Source organism: Dacryopinax primogenitus (genome assembly GCF_000292625.1).
Source record: "Dacryopinax primogenitus strain DJM-731 SS1 chromosome Unknown DACRYscaffold_2, whole genome shotgun sequence".
Taxonomy (NCBI): Eukaryota; Fungi; Basidiomycota; class Dacrymycetes; order Dacrymycetales; family Dacrymycetaceae; genus Dacryopinax; species Dacryopinax primogenitus.
In genome coordinates this window covers 1,267,758-1,294,113 of record NW_024467199.1, presented here as the reverse complement: position 1 = coordinate 1,294,113, position 26,356 = coordinate 1,267,758, and the positions used below count along the sequence as shown (strand labels likewise).

Genomic DNA, 26,356 nt, shown 5'->3' with positions numbered 1-26,356 from the left:
GACTCTTGGCACTCTTAGGTGAGCAGACTTAGTCAGCCTGTGTTGCCCTAACAGCAGGCCTTTGACACCCAGGTTGCCATCTTCAGTCTTGACCTTGCTCTGGAGCCTGTCAATGTGAGAGTTGGATTCGCTCATACCAACACAGGCCAGTTGCAACGTGATCTAGTTCCAGACTCAGCTCAAGATCACAAGCAATAAGCTAGGATACTCACAGAGAGCTCTGGACCTGGAACAATCCCAACCTCATGCAAATTGACAGCCAGGTGCATCAGTGCCTTCTGGTAGGTGGTGTGAGATCACCCGCATGGCTCTCTCTTCTGCCAAGGATACAGTGTCTGGTGCCAACTCTCATCCATGTCTTCATCCCTTGAACTAGCACTTGAACTAGACTTGCAGGAGATGGGAGCACAATAGTAGGGCATGGGCATGTGGCATTCCTCAGATGAGTGCTTGGGCATTGCAGTGGTGGAAACTGGGGAGATACAGGCTCTTACAGTGTTCAGTAGTAGTACTAGAGGTTGTTTGGTGCCGGTGTCATGTCAGGAGCAGCAGTAACACAATCATTCACATGACATCTCACATCTACCCCAGGTCTAGAAATTGTTGAGGGTCCTGACATAGTTATTCACATCCTGCCTTCTCTCCCCCATGCCTGCTGGATGCGCATCATCTTCTAGAGCTTGTGCTAGCACCAGTTCTTGCCCAGTCAAGCTCAATGTCTTCCCCTCCATTGTGAATTATTGCTGCAAGGCCTCTCACAAACTCTTGCGCATGGATCTATACTTGTACTCCCAGTCACAAGCTGCTTGGGCAAGTTCTAGTTCAAGAGGCACAACTGAGGGTTCCTCTCCAAACAAATACTCTAGGCAGCCCAACACACTCTCTCTGCAGGCCTTGAGAGTACATCAAGCCCAAGAGCAAGCCCAATGAGCTCAGGCTCTTCACAGTATGGGCAATTATGGTCCCTCCAACCACATTGCTGACAGCTTGCTCCTAGATGATGTTGAGCTTGCTCGAGCAACACACTTCCTTGGGCGAACCTATGAAGCTTGTTATGCCAGAGCCCAAGAGGACCAAGCCAAGAATTTGGCTATGGACTTTGACCAGGGGATCAGTCACAATTCGGACAATGGCTGGCATGACAATGAAGAGCAAGTCACTGTGGACAACTTCTGGGCCCAAATGAAGTAAGCCCTTGATCCAGCTCTATAATCAGAGCTAGAAATCAACCTGAAACTACCTCAGCAAGGAAAACTGACATTACATGCACAGTCATGGTGCTCACACCCAACAACTTTGGGATATGGATTCCTGCTGGCAGGCTAAGCTCCCAGTCCTTGTGTGTGCCCTTATCCAGTTTCAGTATCAAGGACTGGAATGGTTGCCCCATTCCTCAGTCTTGATGTCTGCCCAGACCACCATGGTGCTGGTCATCAGCTTGACAGGTGCACTTGCTCTAGGACTAGACCCAAACCAGGCACTAACAGCACTAACATTAACCCGGACTAGCCATCAAGAAGCAGTCATTTACCTGCACAAGTGAGGGAGAAAGCCTTCTAATACATTTGCTTCAACATGGGCTACTGGCATCTACCCCGGAACATCCTGAGACCATTTTCAGCCCTCAGGTGCTGGAACTGCTGCATCTTGCTTGTCTCCAGGATTATGTATTGCATGAGGCCTTTGCAAGGATTCTATGCAATCTTCACGGGGTGGGTATCAGTCACAAGCTAGATCTAGACCTAGATCAGAGACTGATTCTTGCATGCCTAGATACCTTATTGCAAAACCTTTTGCCAGCAGTTGTCCAATGTGTATGACACCTATGCCCTCATTCTTTGAGAGAGACGCTGACTTGTCCAGCAAGCATTTGGGCAAGACACACCCAACTGGCATCTGCTTAATGCATGCACTGCATGTGACTATCAAGTGCATGGTACTGCATGTCTGGTCTGCCATTGATACTAACACTAGCTCTAGCTTCAGGATGAGCCCTCTCTCCCACACAGCAAGTTGGTCACTGCTGATGGCAACAATTCCTCCAAGTGCTTTGCCAACACTGGTCATCAAGACCATCATGTGTTCCAGAGCAACTACATTCTCACCAGCAAGGAGGTTGATCAGTTTGAGGACCAGGTTCATCATCATTGACACCAACGGAAGGTTTGAGGCCTCCTTTTTGTTATTGTCATGATTTCATCCTCTACCAGGTTGCAAGAACTATAATCAAGGTCAAGGGTGTCAAGGCCCCTGCCCAAGAACAAGATGAGGTCTGCACCCAGAAGTGGAAAACATTCCAGGCAAAAGATCAACCTTCACATTGGATGGATGGCCTAAACAAGACTGGCAATTTCTTGTGTGCTTGCCATCATGGCTTTGTGCTTTGTTTGGCAGATATGATCAAGTCAGGCAAACTGTGAGTAGCACTAGATCTCTACTACCTCTAGAGCTAGACTGTGTGGGAGAGCCAAGTACTCCCTTGCCTGCCTCAACAGGCTCCTCAATGTATATGGTCAAGGGCTAGCCCTTGGTTATGACATTGGATGCAAACACTCCATCACTGTGTCACGCAGCAGCCTCAGGCATCAAGCAAAGGCTCTAGGTCTACAGCTGTATGTCAGTGCTTTCCACAGTTATGTGCATAACCAAAAGTGTCAGCTGTCATTCCACCCCCGCTTCCTCACCACAGCCAGACTAGAGGACTTCAAAATGAATGAGCGCTTGTTCTCAAAGCAGAACTTGACCACTCACCTGTATCACCATGACTCAACATACCATTGGCACATGACGCTCAACGCCTTCTGGTCCAGATGGAATGATGATTGCAGGGCTGGCATTGGTGAGTGCTGATCTACATCTAGATCTAGGGTGAGAGTGCTAACCTCAGAGCAGGAGACTGGCTTCACAACAAGTACTGCCAGGTGCTGGAGATTCTTTGCATGGTTGCCCTGGAAGTTGAATGCATTCAAAGCAAGCATGCCATCTCAGATGAGGACTTCACCACCTTCCTTCAAGAGGAGAAGGAGTACCTGGTCCAGCTAGACTCTGAACCCAAAGATGACGTGCTTGTGTTCAGATATCTGGAGACCCTCAAGCTCTTGAAGGCAGAAGAGTAAGTCATGCTTTCTAGAACTAGATCTAGAACTAGATCTTAATGAGGATTGATTATATGCAGGATCAAGCTCAACAACACTGAGCTTGATGCTTTCCAGTCCTTGTCCAGCCCAGACTCCTTGAACAACATCTTGGACCAAGTATGGCAGCAGGCCCATCAGCACAATTTCCTGCTTGTCATCAACACTATTCACCAGCTCAAAACCCTAGCCATGATGTACAAAAACCAGCTCCAGACCAAGCACTGGACACCCAACAGTGAAGAATGGCAGAGGGCTGAGCATGATCTGAGTTTGTGGGTGTACAACAAAGCCCTCAACCATGTTGAGGCACTGGTTATCCAACAGTTGTTCAAGATGGAGAAATTGAGCTTATGCGGGACTTGTGAGCAAGCTCTAGGGCTAGAACTCTGGCATTGCTGATATGCCTTGAAGGATATTTGATGTGTACACATCTAGCCAAGGCATTACAGGAGCGAAGTGAGGTGATTCGCACAGCGCTACAGCGCTACAACACCCTAGCTCACCAGATCAACCCCCCATGGGCCATGTTATCTTTCCAGGAAGTCATCAACTACAGCTTCTTGTCCGAGTTCATGCTTGTTTGACATTTGCAACAGGATATTTGTAGCCAGCATTGGTTGGATCCTTTCATGTGGGAGACAACCATCAAGTGGCTTCTTGTGCGCTGTGCCAGGAACAAGATCAAGTGCCTCAATATCAAGATACATTGCATCTGGACAGCCCTCCACAACAAACCCAGGGCCATGCTCCAATCAATATGCCAAGTCAAGAAGAGTCAAGATCTTGCCCTGGCCTTGGCTATGTCAGCTGCCCTCCTGAGATGGACACAAGTAGACTGCTGTCTCCACTCATGCATCCAGCAGGTGTTCACAATGCCTGGGTTCTTGGGCTTGTGCATGACAGGGAAACATGTCAGAGCAGCTGCAGTGGCCAATCTGAGCACTACCACTTCCCCCAGAGGAGGCACTGATGCAGAGGAACTAGAACTAGAACTAGAACTAGAACTAGAACTAGAACTAGAACTAGAACTAGAACTAGACCTGAAGGACACAGAGGCAGAGGGATTGGATGCAGAGCAGCTGGAAGAGTTCAATAGACTGGCACAGGCACTCAACGGCATGGCTGTGGAAGTGCTGCAGTCCAATAGTCCTCCATAGGTGTGGCTCCTGCATTATGTTCCACAATGTACTCTAGCAATTGATTGCCTTTGCTCCATCATCAGTGTGACTCTATCCTTCTGGGACTAGCTCAGGTCAAGAGGTGGAAAAGGCATTAGCATTGACAGCCTAACCCCAATCATGAGGCCATCACTCATTACACAGTCTGTTGTTTGCCCAGGCACTGAGTCTCAATGTCTGAGCAGGGTATCACATTCCCAATGCAGTGTCATGCAAAGAGCTAGACACTAGTGCATGTCTATGGCTGATTAAACTAGTTCTAGAACCAAGTGGAGAACAAGCATATGGCTCATATCCAGTTTCTTGAGTGGAATATAGAATGATAATCATGTTCTCACAATGAGACAGAAGGTCATCCTTGTCCAGACACTGGATATCTGTCAGCAACATGTGAGATACAATAACATTGTGTGTGTTTCACACAGTTCCATGCATGACCATCAAGGCCCATTTCATTTCAAAAGTGAACACCCAGTTCTAGCTCCTAATCCTAGCTCTAGTGCAAGAGTGGTCTGCAAGACACATTCCTTGCAATAATTCTCTGGAAAAATTTTGCTTGTTCTTTTATACAAGAATGATATCCAACCAAAGGACAGAATAACACACTTGTGCAACCATAGCCCCACAACATTCTAGTGCATGAAACTGTTCCCCAGCTGCTCTCTTCTATTGCGCACTCAAGTTTATGGCTTATTTCTGGCCCTAGATCTAGATTTAGGGCTGATGACCTCATGCATACATCTCAGGCATGATAGAACAGTGTCTTCTAATGGGAACAGTGCCTGATGGTGCACCAAAGTTCATCAGAAAAAAACAATGCAGTTGGGCCAGATGGCTTTTGTGTGCTGGCACTCCAGAAAATTCATGGCCAATAACAGATCAATGCCTAGCTCTAGAGCTAGCCATCAATGGATGACACTGACAGTAGTCATATGTCAATACTGCACGCAGTTGATGGACACAAGAGAGCACACAAGGAGAGCACCCTGGGTGGCAAATGCTGAGATGGTTCCAACTTTCTTGTACCTGTACTAACAACTGATATTACCTTTTGACCTGGGTTACTCACAGCTGGTACTAGTACTCGAGCTAGTACTAGAGAAATATAGAGGAATGTGTATACATACAAGGCCTCATTAGAGGCCAAGACACTCAAGATGCACAAGAACCACAAGTATTCACCGTTTGGTCCAAGCACAAACCAGAGATTACCAAGCCAAAACTTCTTTAATTAGCCCTGTTTCTTATTCAAGTTCTAGAATAAGAATTTTAGATTCATGTACAGTTCTTTAATCTGGGCAATAATATTGCACATAAGAGAGGCTAGGTGCTACAAACCCAGAGGATCTAGGAGTGGGGTCCTTGATCACCGAACAAACCCTGTTTTGAATCTCCTTCTCAGAAGACTGGCCCCCAAGTTTTGCTTACTGAGCTCTTCCTTGATCAATACAAGCCCATATGCATGGAATTGAGGGCTGCTTCTTGTTCTAGCACTTGCCAGAAGCAAGAACTGGATTGGCAACCTGGTCCATGCACCAAACAATGGGTGGCAGTGTTGGATGTAATATAAGGCTGTGTGAACTGCAGTATCTCATCCCCCATCAAATGTTTATGCCTGTCATCCCCTCTCCCAGTCCTCCTCCTTTCACTAGTCCCTGTCCTCTCACCCCCCCCCTAGTCCTTTTGTCTTACCCCTTCCTCTTGACTCTGGTCATTTTCCCCTCCAGCTCAACCTTCCTGCTGCCCCTCTATCTAGTATGGGTTCTAGACATCCCCCAGCACAAGAGAGCCTGTCCAGGCATACAAGTTGGATCTGCATGCCAACCTCAGCCCATGGCAGAGCACCAGAGGCTGTGAGCAGGCAACCGGACCCGGCTGCTGCTCTGGCCCTTGCTAATGGTAAGTGTTCTAGTCCTAGAACTAGAACTAGAGCAAGACCTGATGGATGCCTAGCCTCTGTGGCTTGTGCTTGTGTGGATGCCTCACATGAAGAGGCACCTGACCATGCCCACGGACATTGCACAAGTGCCCACAGTACTCCTTGCTCAGCCCCCTGTGTTATTGCTCCAGCTCCTGCTCATGTTGGTGCTGCTTGCAACACCCCTCTCATGAACATACCAGAGGTTCATTGTCCAACTGCAGACATCTTGCCTTTCACTGCAGGTCCAATGATGACTTCAAACTGCTGGGTCAGTCTCTATGGCACCAGTGCTAGAATGAGAAGTAGTATGTGCAGGAGTCCCACTGTCTTGGATGATCACTACCAATAGTGAAGCTCCTTGTGCATGTTCTAGTTCTAGAATGTGTGCGCATATACTGACCTCTCATGTTTGTAGAGGATCAACTTCTTATGTTCAACTGGTCTTGTTTATATGACACTAGTCAAGTTCAAGTGGCCCCTTGGGTGTATCCTTCCTACCCAACACTCACTGGTGGGGCACCAGGTGGGAGCTGGTCAGGGGCTAGAGCTGAGCTTGCTCCCAGCCCAAAACCCATTCTTGGCGCCACATTGGATGGTCTCAATTACTGGTGCTGGACCATGCATTCATGGATGACCCAGGATGTCCACCAGCGTAAAACATGCTATTTCTATGAATTATTGCCCAAGCTGGAAGATCTGGTGAGTAGCCCTAGTGCTAGTTCTAGTTCTAGAACATGCACTGATCCACATCCACTTCACCTGGTCTGATTGCATCCTCAGAGGCCAGGTCTCTTTCTATGTCATGGCTAGAATCAATGGCAGTGACAAAGACCTAGAGCCAGAGCCTTGGTTCTGGGTCTCAAGGAACTTGAGGAAGTCTCCAGCATATATGGAGATCATCAAGCACTTTGTCCATGTTTTCTCAACTGTGCTTGCGAATGGCAAAGTGTGTGAGTACAACAAGTACATGAAGTCCAAGGAGGACATCCAGGCTGGCCTTGCATGGGTGTCCAAACATGACCTTGGTGTGGATGTGAATCTTGAACCTGATATCAAGAGGTCCATGAGAGAGGCCCTTGACAAGGTTGAGGAGATGACCAAGGCCCACTTCAAGGCCACAACTGGCTCTAGCACTCATCCTCCTGCAGGGGCACCCCTCATTGTCAAGCAAGAGCCAAGGGAGCACAATGCAGAGCTCAAGACTGTCCTGGCCTTGACAGACCCAGGCAAGGGCAAGGGCCACGAGACTAGAGATAGCAATGTTGACATGCTCTGGGGCGAGGTTGACGCCAACAACCCGAGGCAGCATCCCTACCACCCAGACCCTGTCCACCTAGCTGCTGAGCTGCACAAGCTCTCCCACCAGGGGTTGCGCAAGTACAAGCACCCACCTCCCAACATGGTTCCCGCCAATTTGCCTGGCACTATGCAGATCTATCTTCAGGAGTACAACAAGACAATCTTGGAGCAGGTCGCCTGCCATGCCAAGCATGAGCTCAAGCTCATCCGGGCTTATGACAGCCCTGTGCATTGGGATGACCTTGTCACCAACCTTGTTGGGGGGGATTGGTCTGACAGCCTGCTCCAGTTGATGTACAAAATTTGCTGCATTTGAGAGGCAATGGAGGCCATGTTCTAGAACTAGAATGGGGCCCATTGAGAAGAACCACTAGCTCTATTTTCTGCTCTCACTCAATGCTCTGCTGTCAAAGCTCAAAATTGAGCTCTGTGAGGGCACTAGGTCTAGCAAGGTTGCCACACACTAATCCCAAACAATAGATGAAGTGCTGGGGGGTCTACTGTGGTTGAAAGTGGCTCTAACCAGCAGTACTAGTTGATATCCACATCACCAGGGCCAGCTGGATTATTGGGGGGGTCCAAGGGGGTCACTGGGGGGTCCCAGGGGGTGTTATAAGTTGGTTATAGATAGCTGAAAAGTGTAGCAAGAGTTGTGGAGTCAAGGCAGGTTTCTGAGAGCAGGGTGTTCAGGCATGTGTAGAAGGGGGTTCAAGACAATGAGATGACTTAGAAACTGCTTGTAGACTAAGGAGTTTCCTCAGAGATCAAATCTGAGGGATACAGCATCACTGTACTACTGTTTATATACCTTGTAGGTGTTCACCAGAAGCCCAGGAGTTCAGGTAAATTCTGGGGACTCCTACAAGTGTCAGATAGACATCCTAGCAACACCCCTAGGCCTCCCAAACCTTTCCAACAAATTGTGGAGACTCCTACAAGTGTCATCTTGCATCCCACTACTCCCAGTAGGAGCCTTTAGCACCACTATGTCTCACCCCAAGTGTCTGGACACAGCAGTCTTGTGGTGTCCTCTGCACAATGTCTTGTATGGCCACTGCCATTGTCCTAAGGCAGTTACCAGCACAGGAAGTTCCAGGGGCTTGTTGTTTCATTGCTCCTAGGGTGAAATGGGTGGCCAGGGGTGGTAACAGGCAGTGCCCTAACAAGCTTGCACCATTGAAATTGATGACCTCATTCTAATGCTTGCTCCCACTCTCCACACTCTCACTCTCTCCCAATTGATTGCACAGACTCTGGCTCTAGTACTTGTACTAGACCTGGGCCATTGAGAATGACAACTCTTCTCTTTACACATGCTCTCAGTTTCACTCTCAAAGGGGTTCTAGTCCACATGCCCCGGCTCAGGCTACTTGAAAGTATCATGGTAACCCTAGGACAGAGACAAGGCAGCACTCTAGACTCCTGTATAATCAACAAAATCAACAAAAAAAAAGGACATGCTCTAGCACTAGCAACACAATCCAAAAACAGTTCCCTGCTTGTATGTCATGCTTCCTCTTTCTCTCTGGCCCTTTGGCCCTACCTCGCAGCAGCTTTTCTCTACTATGCCAGCACCCAGTACAGATGTTGTCAATAGGTAGCTCTAGGACTAGACCTAGATTAGTAGCTCCATCAATCAATGCTGTTGTCTCTTGTTATTCTGCCCATTGTTCACATGACCAAACTGCACTGCTTGTTCCCAGGCCTGGCAATCTGCTGACACATGTCAGTGTGCAACTCACAAGCTAGGTCTTGTTGTGTACTAACGTTTGGTCTGTATCACTGCAACATATCATTTCTGTCTGTATCACTGTGACATATCATTTCTGTCAACATGGACCATGGCAATGAAGAGAGCTGAAACAAGACAAGAGGTTCATCGAGTTCTAGATCTCATCTCTCAGCAATGCCTCAAACTGATCCAGAGAAATTGCAGTGGAAGATGAGGAGCAAGATCATGACAGCAAACCATGCTAAGCATGCACTAGTGCAAGAATGACTACTAGAGCTCAAACTAGTCCTCAGTAATATGCTGGAGGACATTGCTTGGGAGACTGGCCTATCCTGTGCAGCTGGTGATGGCTACTTCAAAGGCTGCTGCATGGGTTACAAGTGCACAAATGAAGGAGTCAGCTTGAGGAATGCTGTGGTGCATCAGCTCAGCAAAGAGTATCAGAAGCAAGGTGTGTCCAACTTTCATTGCATCTTGATCTAGTTCTAGAGCTGATGTCAGGTCAGCACATACATTCTGATTCACTGCCCCTGAGGCCAAAGATGAGATCAAAGAGAGGATGTGCTGGCTTGAAGACCACCTGACAGCCCGAGTGGCAGCAGAGCAAGCCATTTGAGACCTACATGATCAGAAGACCACCCAAGTTTGAGACAATCATAAGGGGTGAGAAGCAGACACAGCTCACATGCAGAAAACCTTTGAGCACAATGTGAGTCTTGTACATGCTCTAGGACTCCAGCCAGGGCTAATTCACAGCTCTAGACTCAGGCATTCCACTTAAGGACAAATGGTCATGCATGTGGCTTTGTATGCAGGAGTGCCATCAGAGACTACGCTCCACCTGCATTCTTCAGCACCATGTTATCAAAGTTGTTCTTCAAGGATGTGCTACATGTTCCTGCAGAAGAACTGGTCTTTGCCTATGAATCATATTGTACCAGCAGAGGAGCCAAGGGTGAGTGGTCTGGGCCTCATTCATGCTAGAACTAGAACTCATGCGAGACCAAAGGTGCATCCGAGTGCATTGCCAAGAGGGTCATCAACTTCAAGCATTCCATGCTAGATAAAGTCCTCCATCCATTCACCCATGCAATGGCTAGACTCCAATCTGACATACATTGCAGAGCGTGCTAGCAGAGATCCTGCCGCCAAGATGCAGTACAAGAAGTTTGGCCAAGGGGTGGAAGACAAGTATAAGCTCATGCTACATGGCTGGCCATTGGATGAGCTCAAGAACCCATCTGATATCTTGAGCATGCTTCTGTTGAGCCAAGTTCATGCAGCACTCATCAATGGCTCATGCTTCTTTGAAGTGATGAATGAGAACAAGCTTGAAATTTGGAGCCAATGTCTAGAACAAGAGCTAGAGCAAGGACACAAGAGGAGAGTGCAGGCTATGGAAGTTGCTTGGCTAGAGGGCAGAGGGGCAAGGCCTTTGAAAAGAAGGTATGTAGCAGACAACATGGACCAAGGCCAAAGGGTGCTGCCCAATGTCAACACACATCTGCCTCTGCCTCCTCCAACACAGGAGGCCACAGTCCCAACCATGGCCCTTCAGCAAACCACCCTTCCCTGCCCCACCAGTCACACCACACTGCCTCTGCTGCTGACATATGCGCAAGTTATACACTTGGCACCAGGCACATCTGTGGAAGGTTGGCCACTCAAACAGGAACCCGTGTCTCTCTCCACTGATCCAATGCCAACTTGGACACCTCCTACTCCACTACCGATTGCCTGGTCACCACTTCCAGATCAGGTCCTAGACCAAGCACCCAGGGCTCTCCCTCTAGACCCAGATTCAGTGAAAAGTCAACCTCTGTCTGCCAAACTATGACCCCCTGCTCTAGAGCTAGATCTAGATCTAGGTCTATACAAAGCTCCCACCCAACTGGTGCTAGATCTGGACAAAGGTCTGGCCTGACTAGTTCTAGGTCTAGACAAAGCTCCCACCCAACATACTCCTGAAGAATCAGGTCTAGCTGGACAGACAAATGCCAGTTCAGTGACAGCCCTCTTGGACACAGATGGGGAGGCAGCAACAGGGGGGGAACTGGAACAGATGCTACTCCTTGACGCTGATGACAAGTCTGCTGGTGATGGGCAGCCTGATCCAGCTCCAGAGCCAGTCCTCCAACCATGACATCCAAAGGGCCTGACCCAGCTGCAGCCCTCACACAAGAAACAGGTCAAAGCGGTGAAGGGATCAGCTGTAACAGATGCCAAGGCGAAGAGGAAGTTGAACAATGCCCGGTTCAACATTGATTTTGCTGAGCTGGACCAAGTGTGGTGAGCAGCTTCTGCTCCACATAGGCATATTCTGCACAAGGCAACAAATCAAAGCAGTGGACCAATACCATGCCGGAGTCATCAGGGACTAGATCTAGATCTTGAGACCAGTTCTTGATTGGCATAGATAGAGATATTATTTCAATAGCAGGTACCTGACATCCAAGAGAGCAATGATCCAAAAACGGGTGGCCACCTCTCTTCTGGCCATGCTAGCACTTGTGCTAGACCCCTCTGCCTCTAGTGCACATTCCAGGCCCCAACACAGGTCTTGCACTTGTGCAGGAACTCTTGGCCTCTGTGCCTGTAGCACACTCCCAACATTTCATGACACCTCAAACTTCCTGCTCAGCCAAACTCTGCAGGGCAACTTTGGCAAGAACATGGAGAGAACTGAGGGCCTCCCACATTGGCACACATGTCTTGTTCTCAGCCTTGCACTCAATCGAGTGCTTAGCCTTCTTGTGCCAGAGGTGGACTCAGTCCCAAGAGTCTGTTCTGGCTTGATGAGCAGTTGCATGCTTCACAGCTTGGTATTTACATTGATACTCCAGCCTTCATTGGTGATAACTATGGACATCATGAGTGATATATTCATAGTGACACCACAGACCCCTCATGTGGCCAGATACTGTCGCTTGGAGGCACCCTTGCTTGACCTAGCATCTGACTCAAATGCAGGTGGCTGAGAAAGGGCAGACGCCCCAGAGGCCAAGCAATGGCCCACAGTCAACAGTGACAGTGATGGTGAGGACAGAGACAAGGAGGACAACCTCATAGCCAGGGTCAAGACAAGGGCACAACTCTAGTTCTAGAGCTAGAACAAGGCAGTATGGCTAGCCCCCAAGTGCTGACAGCACATGTGATGGCAGTGCTGCAAGCAATAGCCGGGCAAGTGCTGGAGCTGGAATTATGCTGGAATCAGCCAACCTGGCATCGGAGCCAGATATGTGACAGGGGCAGCCTGTGTCCCCATCAGGGATGAGACGCGGGAGCTATGGGGTCTAGGTGTCGTTGTGGCAGTGGAGAAGGAAATGAATTGGTTCCATTATCAAAATTGGACAGCGGCTCCGGTCGACGCCGACGCCGACGAGGGTCGCCTCCTCACCGTCGACCATCAGCTCAACGTCGTTCTCGTCGTTCTCCTTTCTTCCTCTCCCTGCTAAGCATAGAAGATGCGACGAGCAGCAAGGTGTACGCTCGACACCGCTGCTCGACGACCCACCCTTTCCTCTTCGGGGTCGTCCCAGCCTGTCTCTTCCCGTCCCTCCTCCCAGGCAGCGACCCGAGCTCGTCCGTGGCCAACAGCTACCAGCGCAACATCATCATCCTCTGCAGCTTCCAGTACCCAGAATCGTGATGTAAGCCAAAGAGTAGCGAGCAAGTGGTCGACCTTCGCCACCCCTTCGTCTGCAGCCAACGGCAAGCCTTTCCCTTCGCCGGTATGGGGCGAAACACTGCACGGCCGTGCCTTGCCCAATGTGTCTCCACCATCCTATGGCAATAATGGGATCAAGCTCAACCATGCTAGAGCACCACAGGGGGTCTTCTCCAATCCCAACGCGCCAGCCGGAGGGCATTCACTCCCCTCTGATCCCTCTGAGAAGCCCGCTTGGCCCACAACTTCACGAAGTGGATTTCGCAACGCTCCCAGCGGGGGGAACCAGTCTCAATGGGCACCGCAGCGCGGTAGAAGTAGGAACGACGCAAACAACAACGATTGGACAGTGCAGCAGCGTGCCCCAGGCGGTAATGCGGTGTTCAACAATTTTGGTGCTCGACCTACCCGTGTTCAGGCTGGGAGTGACCAGTGGGGCACGAATCGGCAGTATGTCCCACCGCAAGAGCATTCTCAACAGCCTCGACAACCACGATATGGTCCTCGGCCGCCTCTACAGTCACAGGGAGCTTCCCATGTACCCCAATCATCACAAGAGGGTTTTCAACTCCCTCTGGAAAACGACTATTCGGTTTCTACACCCCCCTCTATGTGGGCTCCACCTCGTGAGAGTGAACCCGCACCACCGTCTGAAAAGATTCGACGTCTGGAAATGCGCCTGGAAGACCCCAACATACACATGACCAAGGAAGAGCGGCAAAATCTCAAAAAGGATATCGCACTTTTGAAGCAGGTAGAGGCAGAGGTGCGCGGAAGACATGGTCGAAAGGACCGCGGAGGGATGAGAGACTCTGTGGACTCTGTGGAATTTCCTTACCAGGAAGAGGAGCTGAAACAGCAGAAGAAGATTCGGAAGGAGAAGATGGTCAAGCAGGTGCAAAAAGATGTATATATCCCCACTGTCGTCAGTGTGAGCAACTTGGCCAGGATCTTAGATATGAGGCAGAGTGAGTCATTCCTCCTTCATTTTGCCACAGGAGAAGGACGTTGATGGTCATATCAGAACGGATGATGCAGCTCATGAAAAACTGGGGAATGGAGGAGGTCAAGCCAGACCTTTGTACGTAACATATGAAGTACGGACTTCGTGTATGCTCACTTGGAAGTAGTGCTGTCATCAGAGGATGCATCGCTCGTTGCAGTGGAACTAGGATTTAATCCAGTGATAGACGATGAAGCGGCGTTTGATATCTATCCAGAGTACGTCTATCGCAGATGTATTATTGGGCTCATAGTCATATTTTACCAGCGCCCCGCCCGCCGAACCTTCGACTCTCCCGCACCGACCACCAGTGGTGACGATCATGGGTCATGTTGACCACGGCAAGACTACACTACTCGATACCTTGCGGTCGACTTCTGTCGCAAAAGGCGAAGCTGGCGGGATCACACAGCACATTGGTGCCTTTTCCGTCCCCGTTGGAACGGCGAGTGAAAATTCGGCCATCAGGACAATCACGTTCCTCGACACTCCCGGACACGCAGCGTTCACTGCCATGCGCGCCCGTGGTGCTCGTGTAACGGACATCATCGTGTGTGTCGTCGCTGCAGATGATGGAGTCATGCCACAGACACGGGAGGTGCTCAACCTTGCGAAGACGGAAGAGAACGTCGAGTTGGTGATTGCAATTAACAAAGTGGACAAGCCTCAGGCCAATGTCGAAAAGGTCAAGAATGCGCTCCTGGCTGAGGGGGTGCAGCTTGAATCATTGGGCGGGGACGTCCCGAGCGTTGAGGTGTCTGGTCTGACCGGCAAGGGGCTGGACGATCTCATCGAGACGATCAGTACGATTGCAGAAGTTGCGGACCTGCGCGCAGACCAGACGTCTAAGGCTGAGGGATATGTTCTCGAATCTAAAGTCGACAAGGGACGTGGACCGATAGCCACGGTATTGGTTACGAGCGGCACCCTGCAACCAGGCGCGGCGATTGTCGCGGGCACGGTGTGGTGTCGGGTAAGGCAGATGATGGATGATAAGGGTCAGTTCGTGAAGAAGGCGTCACCTGGCATGCCCGTCACTGTCTCTGGGTGGAAGGAGCTACCTGAAGCAGGAGATGAAGTGCTCCAGGCAATCAAGGGAGAGGATGACGCCAAGCGCGCTGTGGCGAACCGGAAACGGGAGATTGAGAAGCGCAAGATACTCAAGGATGTCGAGAAGATCAACGAAGTGCGCAAGGCTGAGCGGATCGAGCGCGAGGAGGCAGCGCTGGCGGAGCAGATGGGTGTAACTCGTGAGGCACACGAAGGAAAGCAGGAACAGGGGCAGAAAGAGCTCCGGCTCGTCATTAAGGGGGACGTGAGTGGGACGGTGGAGGCCGTTGTGGGCTCTGTCAGTGGGATTGGAAACGACGAGGTCACTACCAAAGTGGTTTCGTCAGGCGTGGGCGAAGTGTTGGAGTCGGATGTTAGTATGGCAGAGGCGTCGAATGGTAGGCACATGTTTATGTGCGCGTTGCGGCAGTGGCGCTGACAATCTCTCAGCTATGGTCATCGGATTCAACGTTAAATGTCAGAGGTCCGTACAACAACAAGCCGGGAAGCTCGGTGTACCTCTCTACTTCGACGACGTCATCTACCGCGTGATGGAAGAAGTGCGAAAACGTGCGAGCGCACTCCTGCCACCCAGGATCGAGAAACACGTCAAAGGCGAACTCCAGGTAGCGGAGATCTTCCATATCTCCCTCAAGGGCCGGAAGACTCATGATGTTGCCGGGTGCAAAGTGACGAACGGTGTGCTAGAAAAGAGCTCACGCGTGCGTGTGATGAGGAATGGCGAGGAGGTGTGGGAGGGCATGGTTGCGGACCTCAAGCATATGAAGAAAAATATCACCGAGGCGAAGAAGGGCATGGAGTGCGGCATTTCTCTCGAAGGGTTTGAGGAAGTTCTGGTGGGCGATGTGATCCAAGCCATAGACGTTAAGGAGATCGCGCGCCAGGTATAGATTGTTTGGATAACATATTGCGCACTGTATGACCACCCGACTTCAAGAGTTGCCTCAATTAAATACTTAATACCCAACTCATGCATAGGAAGCATCGTTTTTGCTATTGTGGTACGATTACATGAGATTCTGGTGATCCAAGAGCTTAGTTGGCTCAATTTATTCCCACTTGTCTACCTTCATGGAGCCCTTATCCATCAGATTCAAGTGCATCTTGAATGCGTTCTGCAGATGTAGTTAGCAACTGACACTATGGACGATGACTGGTCAACTCACCCTCAGCATGTGCGGCTCATGACCCCTGCCAGCCCTCAGGCACTCGTGCAGCGAGCGCTCGTAGTAGTCCATGAGGCTGTCCCTGTAGTCGGGATGGGCACACTTCTGGATGATAAGCGGAGCCCTGTCCCTCGGGCAGAGACCACGGAGATCGGCCAGACCCTGCTCAGTGACAATGACGTCGAGATCGTGTTCCGTGTGATCGATGTGCGACGAGAAGGGGACGATGCCGGTGATACCCGTTGGGTCGGTCTTAGTCGGGCGCGCAGAGGGCAAGTGCATGATACTGTACTTTGCGTTACGGAGGAAGTCACCGGAGCCACCTAGACCGTTCAGCATGCGGGAACCGAGCGCGCAGGTCGAGTTGGCGTGCGCGTAGATGTCCACTTCGAGGGGTGTGTTCATGGCGATGACACCGAGCCGGCGGATGATCTCGGGGGAGTTGGCAACCTGCTGAGAACGAAGGAGGATCTTGTTGTAATAGTTGGACCAGTTGTCGTAGAAGTGCCTGAAAGCTTCGGGCGAGAAGCGAATGGACGTGGCAGTCGCGAATGTCAGCTTGCCAGATTCGAAGAAATGAATGCTTTGCTATGGGTCAGTAGAGTGACATGTACTGGTCGGCTATACGTACAAAGTGTCCTGGAGCACCTCAGTCCACACCTGGACGTTCTCGAACGGCGCTTCAGCCAGACCACCAATAACTGCATTGGCGATGTTCCCGATTCCAGACTGGATAGGAAGGAGACTCTTCGGGAGCCTGCCAGCGTCCAACTCCTCCTGGAAGAAGTTGATCAAGTGACCAGCAATAGCCCGGCTAACATCATCCTCTGGCTGGTTCTCGCCCGTGTTATCAGGGTGGTCGCTCTCGATGATCGCGACGATCTTCTCCGGGTCGCAAGGGATAGCGGTCGTGCCGATCCTGTCGCTAGCACGCATGATAAGGTACGGCTTGCGGTTCGGTGGCAGCGTGGTCGTAGTAATATCATGCAGACCTTCGAAGGAGGGCAGCGCAGTGTTCAGTTCGACGATGATCTTGTCTGCCATTTGCACCATCTCGGGGGTCGCACCGACCGACGCACCGGGGACGATATGCCCATCCTCGGTGATAGCGGTAGCCTCGACGTTGACGATATCGAGCTTGTTACCGGGCTTGTCCTTGGTGTAGAAACCGTACGAGAGATCTGAGAGGTGTTAGCTGCGACGATCCTGGAACGGTTGAATGTGTACCCTGTGGGAACATAGACAAGTGTTTGTCCGCGAACCGGATACGGCCCTCGTTGATTCCCTTGGCAATGTCCTTTCCGACCTGATGGGGGTACCGCCTGTCGATCATGTCGTTTTTGGCCCATCTGCAGTGACCCTATTCAGCAAGCTGGTGCGTTATCGTGAAATCGACATACCGGTTCTCCGTCTCAGCCCCACTGCTCGCCCCAACGTAGAGGTCGAACTTAAGCTGTCCCTGCAGGCCCTTTGCCTCGACATGCTCTGCGAGGGCGATAGGAGTGCGCTTGGGGTAGCCGACACCGGTGAATCCGGACCAGCCTACAGACATCCCATTCTTGAAGAGAGGGACGACGGCCTCCGGTGTTGTGATCCTTGACCAAAGGCTGGGCCGGCGGATACGCTCTTTGAGCGCTTGGGTGAGGGACATTTTAGGTGAGGGGGTCGAGGGGGTGGAAGGGGATGGAAAGAGAGGGTACACAACAGAGACGCGGGGGATGGCCCCTTATGTATCGTCGTCGACAGTTGTGGGGTAAAGTGTCGGGAAGAGCCGGAGACAGCTCAGTCACATATCGAATGACTGCTGACCGCACGGCAGAGTTACATATTTTATTTACACCCTTTTGGTATGTTATTCTTTTGTGAAGATATCTGAATTATCTCGTCTTCCAAAGTGGACAAAAGACGGTGAACAGAATACGGATTAATTGCTTGCGGAGAGGACGGAGTGTGGCTTTCCGCCCCGCAGCTCCCGCTGTCGTCGCAAGTTGACAAGCCCCCAAGAACTATGTTCCACCTCTACGCCTTTTATCAGACTTGCTCATACTCCACCTTCACTTGATGTTGTTTATTTCTTAACAATGAAGAATATTATGTTCATTGTTGACGAGTGCAAGGGAGGTTGCCATACTTCCATCGGGGGACTTCAGGGTCCCAACATCCGAATTCTTCATTCTTTATCTGTTACGATCCTTACGGTCGGCTCTCTTCCCCTTCTAACGTCGGGGCAACCCGGCTCTCAAGTGAAATTCTGACCTTGACCACACCGTTCAAAAATACTTCTACGCAAGGTATTCATCACACGTTCATACATCCCCCTTGCCAGCACACCCCGTGGTGCCCCGGGATTACGCGTTTACCCCGTGAAGTTGAGGCAACATGTGTGCTTCTGCGTGGGGTTGCCGCCGCATTCCGAGGACACCAGTGATTGCCAAGCGATCTGTCATCTGCCACCCCTATCTCAAATCACCGTTCTTTATAATTTACAAGTTACCGATATTTATACGTCGAGGTTACCGTAAGCGCTGGGGCTGCGTTTTTAGCGAGTGGGGCGATGCCTTCCTTTTTAAATAACACAGCCCCTCGGATGCATTTGGTGAGGGGTGACTGACATCAAACTGACCAAAGCCTCGTTGTCTACTCCTCTCTCTCTTTCTTTCTACTTACTCTCTCATATCGTTCTTCACTTCCAACCACCACCTGTATACCTTACCACATAAGCGAGCGCTTGACGCCTCTCCGCTTTTCGAACAAATCACCTTCCAGCCATTTTATGAGTGGGCCAATCTTCAACAAATACGGTGAGTATCTTCATCCAGCCACAGGATGTAAGCTGATCAATGCACCTTGTATGCGCATAGACCCCTTCGCGGAGGGCGACGCTGAAGCTGGTATAAACGAAACCGATAATACAGCCGCGGAATACATCCATATCCGCATTCAACAGCGGAACGGTAGAAAGACACTGACCACCCTCTCTGGCTTGCCTAAGCGTGCGTACCTGCTGCTAGTGTTCCAATACCATCTGCTTACACGACTTGAATTGCAGAGTATGATCCCAAGAAGCTGTTGAAAGCTTTCAAGAAGGTGCGTCTGATGTCAATTTTGCTGGTGGAGGCGCTAACCATGTGACAGGAATTCGCTTGCAACGGCACCGTAGTTACTGACGAAGAAGCCGGTGAAGTCATCCAGCTGCAAGGCGATCAGCGCCTCAAGATTGCTCAGTTCCTCACCGTAGAGGGCATCGATAAGAACACCATTAAGGTGCACGGTTTCTAAGGCTCCGTGGGCCCTGTCGTTGGTGCATCCCGAGCATCCGTCCTTTCACGACCTTTTTCTTCCCTCGTTGCATGTACCTCTAGTGTCGGTGTGGGTTCCAGCAGCTGGATCGATTGACGAGCGAGACGAGAGCGAGAGCGTTTACAACCGTGACCTGATTGTGCCTGCTGTGTATCTTTTCTTTCGACCGTTGATCACTGTACTTGTCCATGGCTGTCCACTTATGCATGACGTTTTCTTTTGATCCAACAATACAATTAGATGCGTTTCAAATCTCATCATCTCCTTGTGCTCCATCTCCCACATGCAATGCCAGCATTCCACCCCGCCTTATCAACGCCATCCGCGTCCTTTAGGCGTGTGGTTCGGCCCGACCCAGGGACCCTCTGCTCATGACCGTCGCCTCCCTCACCTTAAGCAACGCGTATTCTCATGGCACGCACACCACAGAAAAGAACACGACAATCCCAAGGTGGTTCGCCATCTAAACGCGCTCGGGTGACGCGGAGTTCTGCAGCGGTCGTAGATGATTTGAAGGAGGAAGCAGAGCGTGCTCGAGCGTTGCTCCAGAGCCGACGGGAGGAGGCAGAAGGAGAGGGAGAGGAGGACGATGAGGCCCAGGTCGAAGACGTTGAAGAGGAAGACGACACTTCTGAAGAAGACACCGACCCAGAGCCAGATACATCTCCCACCAAAAGCTCGAGAGGCAAGCGTACTCCACGCAAGAAACGCTCGCCCTCCCCGGTGAACTACCTCGCCACCAACGCCTCCGACGCGTACTTCCTTGCCCATTCGTCGAAGCACGCTCCCAAGCCTACCCCCGCTTCGCAGAAATCCTTCTCTTCTCTCCCCCAGCTCTCTGCGCTCCAGGTTCAGGAACTGCTCGCCCTGCCCCGAGTGGTGGGGAAACATGCACTTCAGAGGGAGAGGTTGAGGGAACTTCATAGCAAGCGGTTTTCCCGCTGGGCGTTCGAGCTCGAGCAGGGGTTCAACATACTCCTCTTTGGATGGGGAAGCAAGCGCGACGTCTTGGATTCCTTCGCACGGGATGTATGCACTAAAAGAGGGCATGTGGCGACGTTGCACGCTTATCTCCCGAACGTCTCCTACACGAACATCATGGCGAGCCTCCTCTCGCTCCCGTTCGTCCCTTCCGAGCCGGCTGTACCTCCCTCCTCCCCAGCAGCCGTCGAGCGACTTTATCACGCCCTCTCAGCTTCCCCCCGCCCACTATACATCATCCTACACTCCCTAGACACCCCCGGGTTTCTCACCACCCCTCTCCGGGCACTCCTCTCCCTCCTAGCGCTGCATCCCAAATGTCACCTCCTCGCCTCGGTCGACAAGGTCAACGCGCCCCTCCTATTTACCCAACGCGACCTCTTTACGAGAAAACACGAGCCACTGGACTACCCCAGCACAGAAGAGAGCCACCTCCCGCGTATCCCACCACAGAGGGGGTTCGCATTCCTCTGGCAGGAAGCGACGACTTTTGAGCACTATACCGCTGAGCTTGCACCGCGTGCTTCTCTCTCTGGAACAGCAGGGCCAGGGGTCAACGGCACGCATCTTGATCTCACAGCGACGATACATATCCTCAACTCGGTACCTGACAAATCCAAGACGCTGTTCACTCTGCTAGGGAAGATGCAGCTGGAGAACCTCGCTGCCCCGGAAGAAGAGGGCACGGCGTTACCGCAGAACGCACCGAAACATGCAGCCCCGTTGGCTAGCTTGCTCACACAGGCCAGAGAGGCGTTTATCGCTACGAACGAGGTGCAGTTCCGTGCTCTTCTAGCGGAGTTCCGCGATCATGGACTTGTGAGCGGGGCAGCTTCGGGAGCACAGGAAGTGCTCTGGGTGAACGTGAACAAGAGCGTGTTGCAGAATGTGCTCCAGGTGCTCGAAGAGGACGGTTGAAGGTTGGGGCGCTCATGTTCATTGTCATTACAGCACGATCCACACTTATCTCCAAACATCTGTAAGCGTAGGGTATCATTAATGATTCTGTTAGGGAGCGTGTCGTCACATAGCTAGACCATCTGTCTGTTTAATAGATGTAGGGGATGATTCGCCACCTGACTATGGCCTTGTACTTGTTCCAATCGTCACCGTACCTGTAATCACGTCAGCATGTGTCACTCACAAGGCACCCTAAGCGGTACGCACTTCTTCCTGCACTGCTCATCATCCCGCATAGCACGGTGGGTTAAAAGGATGACGAAGAAAACGATGTAGAAATAGGTGATGGGAGTGTGGAAGCCGGTCGTCATGCACCATGCAAGCGCCATCATCAAGTCTCCCCAATAGTTCGGGTGCCTAGACATGCCCCAAAAACCAGAGATTATTAGCTCGGTACCGCGCTTGGTCTTCAAGCTTTTCAGGTCTTTTCATTGTCAATGAGATGCAGTTCATGGAGAAAAAAAAAACATGATCAGGCTCACTCTTAGGGTTCTTGCCGCCGCGGAAGGTATCCTTGTCGGTGTTCGCCGTACGGAAGATATAGTACCCGATAGAGTTAAGGGCAAAGACGAATATGGTCAGGGGCCAACCAAGCTCGTGCTGGGAGAATGCAAGGTACCTCGCCTGGAGCGCGTAAGAGAACGGCACCCAAGCGAGGTCACCGACGGCAAGCATGAAACCAAAACCATCGGTGGTAATATCCATCTGCGTGAGGATGGTACTCTCGTTCCAGAGGGCATCCAAGACGTAGAGCCCCTGGAAGACGTTGATGAGGATCATGCTGTCGGTGGGCCAAGCGTGGCGGCCGCGGCGGACCATCTGCTCGCACATGCACGAGATGTCGTTAAGCATCCAGAGGATAAGGCCTGGCCGGAGCTCGTTGAAGGTCTTCAAGTCGAACTTCATCCTGTCGAGCCAGGCACATGAGGGGTTAAGCTCGCGGCCAATGAACCAGTCGTAAAGGTAGTTCCCGCTGTTGCCACCCAGTGCCAGGAGAGCACCGTTGCGGAAAGAGAGGTAGTACACTGTAAATGCTTGAACCAAGGACATGACGATCGAGGCAGATATTAAAGCAAGATAGTGGTCGTAGATAAATATGAAGCTGAGAGGGCCGTAGCGATAGATGGTGCCGGCGACCAAACCGAGAGTAAGTAGAGCAGTCGCAAACGCTGAGAAGTATGAGCATCGTAGATGTGAGAACTTGATGTGCACTCACCATTCATCTTGTATTCCTTCGTCTGACCGTTCCGCATGACTGTACCCTTCACCCAGTCACCAGGAATTAACCTCCAGCACAGACAGCAGTACGCGTACCACCCGCAGTACACAAAGAACGCGTTCCAGTCCCACAGAGCATCCCACCACCGCTCACTCTTCAATGTAGAGGATATAGAGAGTAATGGTGGTGGGCAACCACCGGTAAGGTCTGAACAACCCAGATGCAGGAGGTAGAGCATCAGTGGGGTCGTCACAGAGACCCCGAGTGCGCCGATTGGTCCACCAAACTCGAATTTGGTCGACTTCGGATTGAGTGTTGCTTCATCTTTTTTATCGACGACGGCGACCTTGTTTTCCTTGTCTGCCGACACCATGGTGAACGTTGGTGGAGAAGAGAGGAAGGCTCGTGCGGGGGAGCGCGCGGTTAGTGTAGCTCAGGGTGGCGTGACGCGACTTCGGAGTAAACTCCCCACTTTTTGCTTCCGTGTGGCGCGGGGATCTCGGAAAAACTCGCTGGTGACATGGCTGTGACTGTCACGCTGATCAAAAATTACTGTACATCGCACCACCAACCGTACACAGATGTCGTATAATACAATTTGGAATGATCTAATACTTAGACTTGGCTTTCACCTGCCGGATCCCCATCGGCTTCACTTTCTTCGGTGGGCCGGAGGTCGATATGTCACCCGCCGGTCCATTGTAACTGAACTGTTCTCGCAACTGCTGCGCACCAAGAGACGATTTGCGAGCATTTCTGGTAACAGACTATCAGCAAACTGATACAAGAGAGTTTGGCCTAGCTTACGGGACTGCGGTTGCGCTTCGAGATATCCGCGGTCTAGGAGGGGACGCAGTCTCATCCGGGTCCATCATACGGAAGCGCATACAGACATTCAGCAGTCGGCGGCCGTATTGATCCCACTTCTTTGCCACATCCTCCTCGTGCTCAAGGCATTGCTTGAGAACGTTCCTGAACTCCGAAGCATCCACCGGAAGCGACCCGGCAAGCAATTGGCACGTATAGTCATCCAGAATGTGTTCAGGCTCTTTCAGATGCCGCTCAGTCGCAATCTTGCTTCGTTCCTCTACCAATGCTGTATAGCACCGCTGACAGTTGTCTCCGGAGGTGTCACCAGCCATGTTCTCTCCCGCAACAGACTTCCGTCTGGTTCGGGAGGCGATTGGCTTGGACTTTGCAGCCATGGCGCGATTGCCTTGGCCTTGAAGAGCGAAACTGTCTTCTGCTGGTTGAAATTCGTCGTCATCGACGATTTCCTCTTCCCGCTCATCCTCAAAGTCGTAACCTTCGTCGATGTACACACTGTTATCCACCTTCTGGTTGTTGACGGCTTTGACTTTGCCGCGTCCTATACTAGCCCTCTTCTGTGCATTACTGCCAGACCGGGGCTTGGCATTGCCCGCCAGAGGATCGACTGCCTGGACGCGCATCATGAATGGTTTCCTGCGGTTCAGAATGTCGAGACCAAGCGGACCAAGCTCCTTGAGATATGTGGTGTTGAATCCACCACCGTTCATCACGGATTGCTCGCGCAACGCGTCATGGGACACAAGATGTTGGTACAGACGTTCGACTTGTTCTCGGTTAATGCCTGCTCCGGTCCCATAAGCTTCGAGATTATCCCAGCCCATCTGTTTGACTTTGGCAGTGTGAGCGCCTCGGAAGATATCGATCGCTTGTGCTAGTGTTACACGACCCGATCGTAGGGCAGCCTGAACAGTCAAAAGAGCTTTCCGTGCCAGGTCGCTGACATCCTCGAGCAGAGTTTCTTCATTGCTCATGCAGTTGTCGCAACTCTTATGACAGTTTTCAGGGGCAAACTCTTCGTCAAAGTACTGAAGTACTTGGGTGCGTCGGCAGTCTGTGATGTTCTGGCAATATTGGACGACTCGCTGCAAATCCATTCGTTGTCTTTCTTTCTGCTCAGGGGACGCGTCACTTTCGTCTATGAACTTCTTGAACAATGCCGTGTCACCGTAGTGATAGTCTGCAGGCGGTCAGCAAAAGCATATATAGCACCAGCCTTTGCCTTACACAGGATACACACGGAGTCATTTCCGTCTCGACCGGCACGACCAGTCTCTTGATAATACCCTTCTAAAGATTTCGGCAAAGAATGATGGATAACATAGCGAACGTCCGGCTTATCGATCCCCATCCCAAAGGCAATCTGAGAACGTGCTGTCAGCCTTTCGTTACCCTCAGGGAGACGATCACTGACCGTGGCAACGATAACTTTGAACTCGTTATGCTTCCACGATTCCTGGGTCCTAAGACGGTCGTTCTTGTTCATTCCTGCGTGGTAGTGCCGCGCAGGTAATCCAAAGGTATCGCGAAGTTCTGCAGCAACCTCTTCGCACTTCTTGCGAGACAGACAATAAATGATGCCGGCGTCATTGCGATGACAGGAGTTGATGAACCCATATATGTTCGCCACCAAATTTCCGGGTGGCTTCTTCCTTACCGAGTAATGCAGATTCGGGCGATTGAATGACAGTGACAGCCTCACACAGCCTTTAATCCCGAGGCAGCCAATGATGTCCTCAGATACTCGCTTGTTTGCCGTCGCAGTGAGCGCCATGATGGGAACGCCCGGATATTCACGGCGCAAGATGCCGAGTTTCTCGTACTAGAAAAATCTATGAGAATGCATCGTAGGGGGCATTAACTGCACTTACTGCTGGTCGAAAGTCGAAGCCCCATTGACTTACACAATGCGCCTCGTCTATGACGAATCGGGCTAGGTTATTGTCGTTGTGAAGGTAGGATAACAGGTTCCGCAGGGAGCCTCGTGCTTCCAAACCTTCTGGGGTGATGTAGCACAACGCTGGCTTGTTCCTGCTACGCAGGCGGCTCTCGGTCTCCCGGGCTTCGTCTTTGGAGATGTCGCTATTCAACATAACTACATCGATGTTCAGGTCACGACAGTGCTGGACTTGGTCGGACATCAATGCCAGCAAGGGTGAGATGACCACGGTGACCCCTTTAGTCTTCCCGGTTTTGCATACAGCTGGGAGCTGATAGCATAAGCTCTTGCCTCCACCAGTAGGCATAAGGACATAAACATCCTTCCCACCCATAGTTGCATTTATAGCGGCGAGCTGGTTGGGCCGAAATTTGGTCAAATGGAAGACATTCTTTAGAGTCTTCGAGAGTTCTTCATACCATGGTGTGGCTGTTTGATCCACCGAGTCGACCGCAGACAATGACGTTCGGGGCTTTTCAGCACGCTTCACGGGTGTCGCAATCTTCGTCCCCATCCGTGGAGGAATCGGCATGTTGCCTTGAGCAGTGTTCACAGGAGCACAGAATTCGAGTATCTCCACGCCATCGTCAAGATCACGGACATTAATGGGCGCAGCTCGGATAGCCGACATGGAAGAAACACTTGCAGTATTTCCCATGCGTGATGTGCTTGCTGGTGGGGCGGCTGAAGGACGAGAGATTTCACACGTCTGTGCTTGTGGTGGAGGCAGAAAATGACTATGAGCACTAGACACGTCTGGATTTGCAGCCTTGTACAATCCGTCAACGCTATTATATGCGGCTGACGAGGTTGAACGTATCAACGGTCTTGATGCGTTGGCACTCATGAGATCAGCTGGCATCGAATCAACAGGTTGCTGTCGCCGTAGGTCAATCGCTCTCTTGATCTCTTCCGTTCGTACAGCAAGGAAGTCACTGGATTAACCGATCGGAGT

The 26,356-nt window shown here is 51.3% G+C and overlaps 10 protein-coding genes across 10 annotated transcripts; 7 read left to right on the top strand and 3 right to left on the bottom strand.

Moving 5' to 3' along the window:
* Positions 1-2,324: 2,324 nt before the first annotated feature.
* DACRYDRAFT_46829 (uncharacterized protein) lies at positions 2,325-2,850 on the top strand (the record flags this gene model as incomplete). Its single annotated transcript, XM_040774727.1, has 2 exons — positions 2,325-2,416; positions 2,466-2,850. The coding sequence occupies 2 exons, from the start codon at positions 2,325-2,327 to the stop codon at positions 2,848-2,850; spliced, it is 477 nt and encodes a 158-aa protein (XP_040632525.1).
* An 89-nt stretch (positions 2,851-2,939) lies between these two features.
* On the top strand, positions 2,940-4,294 carry DACRYDRAFT_86638 (uncharacterized protein; the record flags this gene model as incomplete). Its single annotated transcript, XM_040776779.1, has 4 exons — positions 2,940-3,112; positions 3,176-3,460; positions 3,520-3,705; positions 3,745-4,294. 4 exons carry the CDS (start codon positions 2,940-2,942, stop codon positions 4,292-4,294), a joined length of 1,194 nt encoding a protein of 397 aa, XP_040632524.1.
* Positions 4,295-6,132: 1,838 nt separating this feature from the next.
* Positions 6,133-7,851, top strand: DACRYDRAFT_13579 (uncharacterized protein; the record flags this gene model as incomplete). Its single annotated transcript, XM_040770989.1, has 3 exons — positions 6,133-6,214; positions 6,652-6,935; positions 7,024-7,851. 3 exons carry the CDS (start codon positions 6,133-6,135, stop codon positions 7,849-7,851), a joined length of 1,194 nt encoding a protein of 397 aa, XP_040632523.1.
* Positions 7,852-10,813: 2,962 nt separating this feature from the next.
* Positions 10,814-11,410, top strand: DACRYDRAFT_13578 (uncharacterized protein; the record flags this gene model as incomplete). The annotated part of the gene is made up of 3 exons (XM_040770988.1): positions 10,814-10,922; positions 11,118-11,180; positions 11,202-11,410. 3 exons carry the CDS (start codon positions 10,814-10,816, stop codon positions 11,408-11,410), a joined length of 381 nt encoding a protein of 126 aa, XP_040632522.1.
* A 2,407-nt stretch (positions 11,411-13,817) lies between these two features.
* On the top strand, positions 13,818-15,898 carry DACRYDRAFT_45703 (initiation factor 2; the record flags this gene model as incomplete). Its single annotated transcript, XM_040774660.1, has 5 exons — positions 13,818-13,902; positions 13,959-14,015; positions 14,062-14,155; positions 14,205-15,385; positions 15,438-15,898. The coding sequence occupies 5 exons, from the start codon at positions 13,818-13,820 to the stop codon at positions 15,896-15,898; spliced, it is 1,878 nt and encodes a 625-aa protein (XP_040632521.1).
* Positions 15,899-16,057: 159 nt separating this feature from the next.
* On the bottom strand, positions 16,058-17,852 carry DACRYDRAFT_46665 (uncharacterized protein; the record flags this gene model as incomplete). Its single annotated transcript, XM_040774721.1, has 5 exons — positions 16,058-16,123; positions 16,175-16,757; positions 16,806-17,355; positions 17,402-17,523; positions 17,575-17,852. Coding segments are annotated over 5 exons (1,599 nt in total), but the record flags the coding sequence as incomplete, so codon positions are not given.
* Positions 17,853-18,849: 997 nt separating this feature from the next.
* Positions 18,850-19,728, top strand: DACRYDRAFT_20059 (eukaryotic translation initiation factor 1). The gene is made up of 4 exons (XM_040771777.1): positions 18,850-18,975; positions 19,036-19,167; positions 19,224-19,261; positions 19,310-19,728. Exons 1-4 carry the CDS (start codon positions 18,948-18,950, stop codon positions 19,451-19,453), a joined length of 342 nt encoding a protein of 113 aa, XP_040632519.1. The 5' UTR covers positions 18,850-18,947; the 3' UTR covers positions 19,454-19,728.
* Positions 19,729-19,885: 157 nt separating this feature from the next.
* On the top strand, positions 19,886-21,373 carry DACRYDRAFT_92873 (ORC2-domain-containing protein; the record flags this gene model as incomplete). Its single annotated transcript, XM_040777111.1, has 2 exons — positions 19,886-20,003; positions 20,043-21,373. 2 exons carry the CDS (start codon positions 19,886-19,888, stop codon positions 21,371-21,373), a joined length of 1,449 nt encoding a protein of 482 aa, XP_040632518.1.
* Positions 21,374-21,384: 11 nt separating this feature from the next.
* On the bottom strand, positions 21,385-23,044 carry DACRYDRAFT_74920 (ERG4/ERG24 ergosterol biosynthesis protein). The gene is made up of 4 exons (XM_040776095.1): positions 22,632-23,044; positions 21,898-22,584; positions 21,623-21,839; positions 21,385-21,570 (listed from the first exon to the last, which is right to left on the bottom strand). Exons 1-4 carry the CDS (start codon positions 23,005-23,007, stop codon positions 21,504-21,506), a joined length of 1,347 nt encoding a protein of 448 aa, XP_040632517.1. The 5' UTR covers positions 23,008-23,044; the 3' UTR covers positions 21,385-21,503.
* Positions 23,045-24,158: 1,114 nt separating this feature from the next.
* On the bottom strand, positions 24,159-25,825 carry DACRYDRAFT_62200 (ATP-dependent DNA helicase; the record flags this gene model as incomplete). The annotated part of the gene is made up of 4 exons (XM_040775692.1): positions 25,334-25,825; positions 24,877-25,284; positions 24,690-24,825; positions 24,159-24,642 (listed from the first exon to the last, which is right to left on the bottom strand). Coding segments are annotated over exons 1-4 (1,428 nt in total), but the record flags the coding sequence as incomplete, so codon positions are not given.
* Positions 25,826-26,356: the final 531 nt, after the last annotated feature.

What these genes read in the sequence shown, in the direction of transcription:
- DACRYDRAFT_20059 (XM_040771777.1), top strand. Translation starts at nt 18,948, where the DNA reads ATGAGTGGGCCAATCTTCAACAAATACG. An exon ending in CCTCTCTGGCTTGCCTAAGC is followed by an intron (nt 19,168 to 19,223) that starts GTGCGTACCTGC and finishes CTTGAATTGCAG; the next exon opens with AGTATGATCCCAAGAAGCTG. An exon ending in TGTTGAAAGCTTTCAAGAAG is followed by an intron (nt 19,262 to 19,309) that starts GTGCGTCTGATG and finishes ACCATGTGACAG; the next exon opens with GAATTCGCTTGCAACGGCAC.
- DACRYDRAFT_74920 (XM_040776095.1), bottom strand. Translation starts at nt 23,007, where the DNA reads ATGGTGTCGGCAGACAAGGAAAACAAGGTCGCCGTCGTCGATAAAAAA. An exon ending in GAAGGAATACAAGATGAATG is followed by an intron (nt 22,585 to 22,631) that starts GTGAGTGCACAT and finishes CATACTTCTCAG; the next exon opens with CGTTTGCGACTGCTCTACTT. An exon ending in CGGCGGCAAGAACCCTAAGA is followed by an intron (nt 21,840 to 21,897) that starts GTGAGCCTGATC and finishes GACAATGAAAAG; the next exon opens with ACCTGAAAAGCTTGAAGACC.